The following is a 10,554-nucleotide window of genomic DNA, read 5'->3' as shown; positions in this document are numbered from 1 at the left end:
TAAGGAGTATTCTGTTTGTACTTCTTTCAAGGTAGATTTGTTTGTTTTTCTAGTAGTCCATGGTACTTTCAATATTCATTGCGAACACCATGACTCAAATGCATCCGTTTTTCATTTGGCTTCTTTATTTATTATTCAGCTTTCATATGTGTAAGAGGTAATGAAAATACCATGGCTTGGGTCAGATGCCCCTTTGTCCTCAAAGTGACATCTTTGCTTCTTAACACTTTCAAGACATCTTTTGCAGCAGATTTGCCAAATGCAACATGTCATTTGATTTCTTGAGTGTTGATTGTAGATCCAAGCAAAATAAAATCTTTGAAAACATCAGTAGTTTCTCCATTTATTATGATGTTATTTATTGTTGCAGTTGTAAGAATTACTTTTTACACCCAGTTGTAATCCACACTAAAATTGAATGACAATATTATTATCTTTGATCTTTATTAGCAAGTAATTCCAACTCCTTTTCACTTTCAGCAAGCAAATTAGCGTCATCTGCATATCATAGTTTGTTAATGAGTCTTCCTCCAATCCTGGTGCCCTCTTCTTCATATAGGCCAGCTTCTTGGATTGTTTGCCCAGTGGATAGACTGAATAAACATGGTGAATGGCTACAACCCTGACACATACCTTTCCTCATTTTATATGAGGCAATATCCCTTTGTTGTGTTAGAATGACTGCCTCTTGGTGTATCTATGGGTTCCTCGTGAGCACAGTTAAGTGGTCTAGAATTCCCATTCCTTGTAATATTTACATAGTTTATGATTATGCACACAATCAAATCCCTTTGCATAGTCAATAAAAACAAGTAAACATCTTTCTGGTATTCTCTTCTTTCAGCCAAGATCTCTCTGATGACAACAAGGACATTCCTTGTTCCACAAAGTCTTCTGAATCTAACTTGATTATCTGACAGCTCCCTGTCAGTGTACTGCTAAAACAATTTTTGAATTATCTTTAGCACAAGTTGCATGTGATATTAATAATATTGTTCTATAATTTCTGTATTCTGTAGGGTAACCTTTCTTTGGAAAGGGGCCTGTGTGCATGTATGGTTGAGTAGTTAGTGTGTGGTTCAGTGTCTGGATTCTGAAGCACAATACCGAACTCAAATGGTGTTTCTCCCCCATTCAACTTTTGGGATATTGTGCAAATTATGCAAACTCCTTGAGCACCAGTTTTCTCATTGGTCAGATGAACATAATGGCATCTAACTCTTGGAGTTACTGTGAAACTTAAATGAGCTCATGTGTATTATGCACTGAGCAAAGTGCCTGGCATGTAGCGAACTCTCGATATATGTTCTTATAGTATTACTTTTGTAGATAACCTTTTATCTTTATGAAATAGTGGATGTGTTTTAAATGACTTAAGCATCTCAAAGTTATTATACTAACCAAGAGCTGTTAAACTGTGACTTCGGAGATTTTTGTGTGTGTTTGTGTTTAAATGAAAATCTTAGCTGTGGTTAAAGAGCATGTCACAGTGCTATTCTTCCTTGTCCTGTTACATGAATAGAATTTCTGTCCTCTGCTGCAATAGATCGACCGCATTGTCTGCCTACTCTGCTTGCCTGAATATGTGAACTATGTCAAGCCTTCTTACCTATGAATACTTCCTCACACTGCTACCCTGCATTTCTCTCCCACATCATACTTGATTTTATCACAATACTCATGGACATTTTCCTCTCTTAATTCCTTTTCAATAAGCATTCTGAATTGTGACAACTCAAAATTAAGAGTTACCAAGATGCCTAAACACACACATACATACATTCACTAATACGCATATAATTTTGCTTGGCATAGGATCTAATTCATGACATCTTTTAAAAAGCATTAAGAACCAAAGTGCTTATAAATGTAAAGTCACCCAAATATGTCTTGAAGGTTCAAATGGTTCTCTTGTTCATTCTTATAATTTTTGAAGACAGAAGGAGACATTATATGAGTTATCTTTTGTCCTGATGAATGTGCAGCTGATGATTGAAGACCCATTCATTGCCCAGTCCTGACACTGCCTTTCCCTATTGGGTCTTTGTGAGAGTCACATGCTTTGGGTATCATTGAAAAGACTCTTCCAGTGATCCTAAGCATTTCATTCGAGTCTTCTGAATCCCACCTAGAACTGTGGTGAACACACATCCATCACTATGTGCAGTAGGTTCGTAGGCACTTGGAAACTTGTCTCCAGTGAGCACTTTGATGATTACATGAAAGCTCTAGGTAAGAAATTTTTCTTTAGATTTTTGGTTGAGAAGATCCTTTTTTGCTTATTTGTTTGTTTGTAAGAAGATCCCTTTTGAGAAAGTTACATGATTATTTACTCTTTAATCTTTCCACAGGAGTCTGGGGAAGTTTCCATAGGCTTGGATTAACCTTCTGTTAGGTCATCCAAATAATTTATTTGCATTTTGTTCATAGCAGTTTTACTAGATTTTAATTTAAATAAGTTCTGCTTAAATACATGGTACTCTTCTTGATTTTCAATGTAGTTTCATATCAAATGGTTTCAGACGAGGAAGAAAAAAAATTTAAAGCATAGTCAACCCACTCCCTGGCTTTCCTAAGAACTAGTTTTATAGCAATTTATGTACATAGAAAATAAAAAGTTCAATATACTGAAGATACTAAAGATCTCATTTAAAATTTTGATATTTAGTTTAACTAAAATTTAATTTCCTCTTTTTACTTCTAGGTTGTCTGATATTAGATACTCTTGTAGATAGAGCAAATTTGTGTGACAAAATTTAGTTAAATTTTAACTAATTTAGTTAAATAAAGTAGTGTGCTCATAGCCTAAGGAAGTTCCTGAGAAAAAGGGAGTTAGCATAGTGATTATGAAGACTCGGTCATTAGTTTTTATTTTATGTGATTTCTAGAGAATGTTTCATCTATATGAATATGATAGATGTGCATAGTCTTTCAAGATATCCAGAGTTACATAAATACAACAGAGCGATGCTTGTGACCTTGGGTTGCCATGCTTGTTAAAGCACCAGTATCTTTACTTACCTGTTCAGGAAGCTTATGGAAGAGGTTCTGTTTTTAGAGAAAATGAGCAAAATCATGTCTTTGCTGTTTAGAAAGCTATGGGACCCTTTGGGGATAGATCCATACTATGAAGTTGATTAGATTTATAGACTTCATTTTAAAATGCAAGAAGCAAAATATAAGATAGTTTTAGTGAGAGACTTCCTAATCAGTTGCTTCCAAATTTTGGGGCACATAAGAAAAGTTGGTAAATGCAGATATTCAGGTGCTAACTCAGAAATTCTGATTTAGTTAGAAAAAATGCAGTCTTAGGTCATATGAACATGGCTCTGTGGCTCTGATAGCAGTAGTGGTTACCAATCAGGCTGTGAGTCATAGTTCTCCACCAGCCAGTCCAGGAGAAAGATGAGGCGTTCTGCTCCCATAAAGATTTACAGCCTCGGAAACCCTGTACAGGGTCGCTATGAGTCAGAACCGACTCCACGGCACAGCACCACTACCACATATCATATGAAATAGCAAACGGTTAAACAGATTAGAAGAAAGAGCACGTGAATCATAGTTCTTTATTAGTTGTAACTTTTAAATATTTTTAAGAATATATATATATATGGAGTTCTGGTAGCATAGTGGTTATGAGTCAGGCTATGAATAATAGTTTTTTATTAGTTCTAACTCTTTAAATATTTCTTAAGTATATATACATATATATATGGAGCTCTGGTAAGTTAGTGGTTATGAACTGGGCTGCTAACCTCAAGCTCAGCAGTTCGAAACTACCAGCTGTTCCGTAGGAGAAAGATGAGGCTATTTGCTCTTATAAAGATTTACAGCCTCAGATACCCTGTACAGGGTCACTATGAGTCAGAACCGACTCCACGGCACATAAACCACTATTATCCTACAGAGCCACACCAGGACTCCCTGTATTTTAATTATTGTTGTTGTTAAATGCTGTGGAGTCAGTTCCAACTCATAGCAACCCTACATCATTTTTGCTTTATATGATTTCTAGAGAATGCTTCATTTATATAGGGCGTCCAAGGAGAGGCTAGTGAGTTTGAACCTCTGACCTTGAGGTTCAAACCAACCTTGAGGTCATGTGCTTATCCTGTGGTGCCACACCAAGACTCCCAAAGTTACTAATAAGCATGGATAAATAACATGATTTTTGAAAGTCTGCATTTGAATTAAAAAGCAAAAATAAACTCAACATTTTCTTACTATTATTATGGAAGATTATAGCAAAGTATGGAGAAGGTGAAATGTCAAATGATAGAAATACGTAAAGGAAATCTACTTTCCTAAGAGGGTCAGAGAAAAAGAGGAAGACCCCCAACGAGATGGATCAGCCAGGTGGCATCATTGATGGCATCAAGTGTGGCAGCGGTAGTGAGGTTGGCCCAGGATCGGACATTGTTTCGTTCTGCTGTGCATGGGGTCATTATGAGTTGGTTCTGACTTGATGGCACCTGACAACAACAACAACAAGACTCCTGTTAGAGTCCTGCTACATAATAACAGTAAAAATTAAAAAAAAAAAAAAGTTTTCCAGTTTTGTATTTCAAATACAGACTTTAAAAAATCATATTATTTATCCATGCTCATTTGTGACTATGTATCTTAAAGTTAGATGGAAAGTTTTTCTTACTAGATAGACTTAGGGAAAGGAGTTCTGGTAGCGTAGTGGTTACGAATCGGGCTGCAAACCACAAGGTCATCAGTTTGAAACTACCAGCTGTTCCGCGGGAGAAAGATGAGGCTTTCTGCTCAGATAAAGATTTACTGGCTCGGAAATCCTGTACAAGGTCACTATGAGTCAGAACCGACTCCATGGCACTTAACAACAACAAGACTTAGGGAGACCCACAAAGAAGTGAGATGCTAACATGTATGGTGGGAGAGTTCTTCTCTGTAATGCAAGGTCTGCCTGCCAGTTTTGCATCCACTCTGGTCTCAGAGTGTCTCTTTTTTTCTCTTGTTGCGTCTTTGTGTATATTCTTTCTCTATTTCTTTCGCCGCCAGATCTCCCTACTTCATGAACCAAACTTCCCTGTCGAGGCAGGTCCCTGACATAAGGTGTAGATTGCATAGAATGGTGTGTGTATATATCACTTAAAAAGATATAACTATTAAGGTTGCTATGAGTCAGAATGACTCAAAGGCACTTAAAAACACCATTATATATAAAAACTTGTTTGTGCAAACTAAAATTCTAAAATGATCTATACAAAACTATGATTAGTGATTTTCAATGATAAGTGGAACCAAATATGGAAAAAAATGTACAACTTGTTTTATTTAGATGGAACACTTTTTAAAATCTTCAAGTATTAGAACAAAGCTTAAGATATTCTAGTCCATGGACAGACAATTTCTTTAGATGGGGAAATGGGGGTGAAGAACCTTAGAAATAAAACTTGAGACCCAATTGATGGGAGAATGGATTACACATGTTCTCTTTGGGTATGCTCTCTCAGTCAACACAATCCTGATACTATTTTAATTTTTCAGGTGTGGGATTAGCCACTAGAAAACTGGGAAATTTGGTCAAACCCAGTGTGACTATCAGCAAGAAAGGGGATACTATAACTATAAGGACTGAAAGTACCTTTAAAAATACAGAGATCTCCTTCAAGCTAGGTCAGGAATTTGAAGAAACCACAGCTGATAATAGGAAAACAAAGGTAAGCTTTAAAGTTCTCTTCTCAGTTCGTTCAGTCTGCTACTTGAGAGAGAGGATTGTTCCTTCCAGTGTTCAAAACGTAGACTGTTTTCGAATGAATGTGCCACATGACTTAACTATTATGAAAATGATTCAACAGTCAATGATTTGCTGCTTTTATCAACTAGACTGCAGACAAGTCAATTCTACGAACATGTCTTTACAGAGCATTGTAACCTTGGAGAGAGGCGCATTGAATCAAGTACAGAAATGGGATGGCAAAGAGACAACAATAAAGAGAAAGTTGGTGGATGGGAAAATGGTAGTGGTAAGTATTTTTACTTCTGAATGAAGACTTAAATGAAGAAAATAGTTATATTGTTTTCAAAATATTATCTTTTTCTTTGGATTACTAGTGAATAAAATGACTATGAGTTAAGTCAGAGTTCATGTTTAGGTGATATTTAAACCATAAAGATTTTCGTTTTCATGTACTTCAGTTACTGGCCCAAGATTTTAGAAATAACAAAGTCCCAAATCAGGAAGTTAAATTAAAGAAAACATGGATTAACAACTCTAATTTGGGTTTAGAAAGAGAAAAGAAATCCTGAAGTTTAAAAGCAAAACAAAACAAAACACCACTAAAAGGATAAATGGTGGACTATTTGCAGATACTTCTCTGGTAGCGTAGTGGTTACGAATCGGGCTGCGAACCTTAAGGTCAGCCGTTCGAAACTACCAGCCGCTCCGCGGGATAAAGATGAGGCTTTCTACTCCCGTAAAGATTTACACCCTCGGAAACCCTGCACAGGGTCGCTATAGGTCGGAACCGACTCGATGGCACTTAACAACAACGAGCATTCTGCTTTCTAAAATCCATAATAACTAGGTTATATAAACTGAGTTTATTGAAGCCTTCCATTGTGGTGGTGTTGTTGTTAAGTCCCATCTCTGTACAGGATTTCCAAGGAGTGGCTGGTGGGTTTAAACCATCGACCTTGTGGTTAGTAGTTCAGTACTTATCTTACAGCACCACACTCGGACTCCAGAAGCATTTCTTTTGTCAGCAGTTAAAACTGATGACAAAAGTTACATGGGATCATCTCTAATTACTTTTTTAAAACCAAAGTTCTATGATTACTAATTGATGCATACAATGACTATAAACAGAGTTATATAATATTTTGAATGTTTCTTCCTTTAGTACAGTGGTTTTTAACTTTGTACAAATTAGTAGCACAAATAATTTAGCCAGGGAGCTTTACAAAGAAAGTACCAACAGTACTGGGGTTCCACCAAAGACCAATAAAATCTGAATTGTTGGGTACAGGCAAATAAGGGTTTGTAAACAGAAGAGCCTTCAGTATTTTTTAAATGTTGTCCAGGTAGTACAACTATGCAGATAGTTTTAAAAAACTCGCTTTAATAAGTTTATTAAATGCATGCAAAATTATGCATAAAAACTTGACATTTCATTCCTTTGCAGTAACATAGATCAAGTTTCAGTATTCCAATTATCTTAATTTGGAATTACTGGAGAGTAACATACTGACTTTTTTTTCCCCTAAGTTCTATCTAAAGAGTTTGTTTTAAATTTGCACTTCTATAATGAATGTGATAGTCACTGGTTTGAGCTGTAGATACTCAGGTAATCTCTCTCTCTTTTCAAGGAATGTATGATTAAGGGTATAGTCTGTACCAGAATCTATGAGAAGGTCTGAGAAAATCATCTCATCATTGAAGTGATATTTGATCATCTGATGTTGGAAACCAACTGCTTCCACTGCAAAGTCTGACTACACTGCCCTTTTTTTTTTTTCTTTTTGCTTTTGTCTTAATGTGTCAGATAGAAAAAGATCTAACCTGAGAATTAATCTAATGTTCAGCATTTTTTAAACATGTTCAATTTGGATGCATGTATTTTGGCCAGAACTAAATAGTTAATTATGTCATTAAATTGTATGAGAAACTTTAATCTATGCTGTAAATTGTATATTTGAAATTATAATAAAAGGAATGTAAGATTTGTATTAGAATTGATCAGGAATAGCAAATTCAAATGCCTTCACAGGCCAGGAAAGTAACATAGGAAAAGGATCAGAAGTAAGACAATCTAGTAGGAGGAGTTGCTATAAATTAAGGGCTTTAGTCTGTACAAGAAAGGAGTAGACCCTCTTCTACTTCAGACAATATTTTTTAAATTAAGATATGATTTATTTACAATGAAATGCAGAAATGTTAAGGGTGGATAGAGTTTGTTCAATTTTGACATCCATACAATTCATATTCTATCACGCTATAGAACATCTTCTTAGCCCCAGAAGTTTCCCTCATACCCTTTTATAGCCAATGTCCTCTTCACCTCCTCCACCAAAAGCATTAGAATTTAGCTAATATCATTTCCCAGCAAAAAGAACTATACTGTCTTGGAAAAATGTCAGATCCCAATACAAGGGCAAGGTAGATATAAGAGGAGCCTATAACACTTTATTATGCTTGAAAATAAAGAACTGTTCAAAAGATACAAGCAAGGGCAGATAGTGAAAATATTGAAGTCAGATTGAAGGGGTTTCCACTGGCCAAACCTGGGACCTATATGTGTAACAAAATAGAGGAAAACAGTCATAAATTATCAGCTACTGGGAAAGGAGATAGGAATCTATGAGTCCATGTAGATGCTTTAGAGACTATAGAAAGGGAGATGAAAATGAAGTCCCTTCTGTACAGTATAATCCATGGGCCAACTAGTAAATATAGAAATGCTAGAATTGGGAAATTATTATTTTTCAACTAACATAGTAAATATTGGTTCAGACAATAATCATCAATAGATGCTAAATCAAGGGGAGAGTTGTGAGAAACAGAATACTAGTTTAGTCTTTATGTGTTTCGGCACAGATCATTTGTTAGTTGCAAAGACAAAAATAGCAATTATGCAGCTGGGAAACTAGACAACTCCTTGACTGGGCTATCAAAATGAATCATCTTAATAAGGTTGGACCTCCATTTGTGATCTGCTGAGATGAACACAACATTACTTATATAATGTTTTAGGATCTTGGTGTGGTGCTATTGTATAAGCAGTGGACAGCTAGCTACAGGGCTAGCAGTTCAAACTCACCAGCTGGTCCTTGGAAACCCTATACAGGATTTCTATGATTTAGAACTGATTCAACAGCACTTAATAACAACAACAATATGTAATGCGTTGACTTAGGATCCAAAACTTGAATCTGATCACAAGGAAATGTCAAATACATTTAAATGAAAAAAATGTTCTCTTAGAGAAAAAAAATGGGGAGTGTTGATTGGGTTTGTAAAAAAATGTTAATGCCATGGAAGACACAGGTAGGCTGTGGAATTGTTCAAGATTAAATGATTCTAAAAATAGATGAAAATGAAATACAGTAAGTTATCCTAGACTGAGTCCTGCATAAGAGGACAGATAAGTCATCCAAAGGACAGTATTAGGTCAACTGGTAAAACTGGAACAAGATTTTTTGTAAATTAAAGAAAATATATACTAGGGTTAAGAAAGTCTATCTGCTTTGGAAAAATACACACCAAAGTGTTATTTTAGAGTAATGGGTAATGATGCTTGTATTTTACTCTCCAAAATTTCAGAAAAAAATGTATTGTGTGTATGTGTGTACATGCATACACACATAAACGCAGGTATGTAATATAGAAAGAGAACAATTGGTTAAGCAAATGGGGTAAAAATATTAAAAATAGATGAATCTGGGCCAAGGATATGTGTTTTTTCCTTAAATTTTGAGATTATTTCTAAAACATCACACACATACACATGTACACATGGGGGGATAAAGGAAGAAGAGGAAGAAGAAGAAGTAAAGAAAGCTGCTCTGAATAAGCTCTCTCTGCCTTTGGGTCAACACCTGTCTGGAGGCATCATTAACCTAGGTGTGGTTTTCTTGTCTTCAGCCAGATAAACTCATAAAAATGCAAAAGCAAACTCACTGTGCTGGAGTTGATTCTGACTCATAGCTACTCTATTGGCCTGAGCAGAACTGCTCAGTTAGGTTTCTGAGGTGGTAAATCTCTATAGGAGCAGATAGGCTCATCTTTCTCCAATGGAGTGCCTGGTGGGTTTGAACTAACCACTGACCTTTCAGTTAGCAGACCAATGCTTAACCGACGGCGACACCAGGGCTTCTAAATGCATAAAAACAGAGTTTTAAAATATGTATTGCTGGTTTTAGAGGTTGGTGATAATACACATTGCTATAGAATATATTCCTCAATAAATGTAATAGTTCTACTACACAAAGCCATGGGGACGTTTCCATTTCATAACAGGGAAAATAGAATAACACAGCAGTACTAAGCAGAAGTATACAGGAGAACTATGCAGAAGACAAAGAGCATCATTTTGGCAAGTTGGAGATGAAAAATGATTGTCAAATAACAACAGAGATATTATGGGGAGGGGGAGAAGCAAAATTGAGTTCTGCTATAAAAAGAAAAAAACAACTCATTATCATTTTGATTCTCTCAGACTGCCTGGTATCTACTTGTTACTTACTAGCTGTCTGTTCTTGGACAAGTTCCTTAACCTTTCCACTTCTCAGGTCCTTTTTATAATGGTAAAATGCAGATTTTGTGTTGTTAAATGCCATTGAGTGGATTCCGACTCATAGCGATGCTGTATAGGGTTTGCGAGGAGCAGCTAGTGCGTTTGAACAGACACCTTGTGGTTCAAATCAACCTTGCGATCCAGTGTTTATTCTACAATGTCACACCAAGAAAAACATAAAAGAACTGTGAGGAATAAATGTGTTCATATATGTAAAGTGTTTAAAGCAGGGCTTGGCATAGCAAAAGCATTACAGAAGTGTCTTCTGCTATTACTATTAACTAGTATTGTA

General features: G+C 35.9%; 1 protein-coding gene across 1 annotated transcript; it reads left to right on the top strand.

Moving 5' to 3' along the window:
• The first annotated feature begins 2,110 nt into the window (after nucleotides 1–2,110).
• Nucleotides 2,111–7,386, top strand: PMP2 (peripheral myelin protein 2). The gene is made up of 4 exons (XM_006830809.1): nucleotides 2,111–2,232; nucleotides 5,515–5,687; nucleotides 5,892–5,993; nucleotides 7,336–7,386. Exons 1-4 carry the CDS (start codon nucleotides 2,160–2,162, stop codon nucleotides 7,384–7,386), a joined length of 399 nt encoding a protein of 132 aa, XP_006830872.1. The 5' UTR covers nucleotides 2,111–2,159.
• Nucleotides 7,387–10,554: the final 3,168 nt, after the last annotated feature.

Source organism: Chrysochloris asiatica, unplaced genomic scaffold (genome assembly GCF_000296735.1).
Source record: "Chrysochloris asiatica unplaced genomic scaffold, ChrAsi1.0 scaffold00001, whole genome shotgun sequence".
NCBI classification, from domain to species: domain Eukaryota; kingdom Metazoa; phylum Chordata; class Mammalia; order Afrosoricida; family Chrysochloridae; genus Chrysochloris; species Chrysochloris asiatica.
Note: the sequence above shows the minus strand (reverse complement) of the source record. Positions and strands in the feature narration are given on the sequence as shown.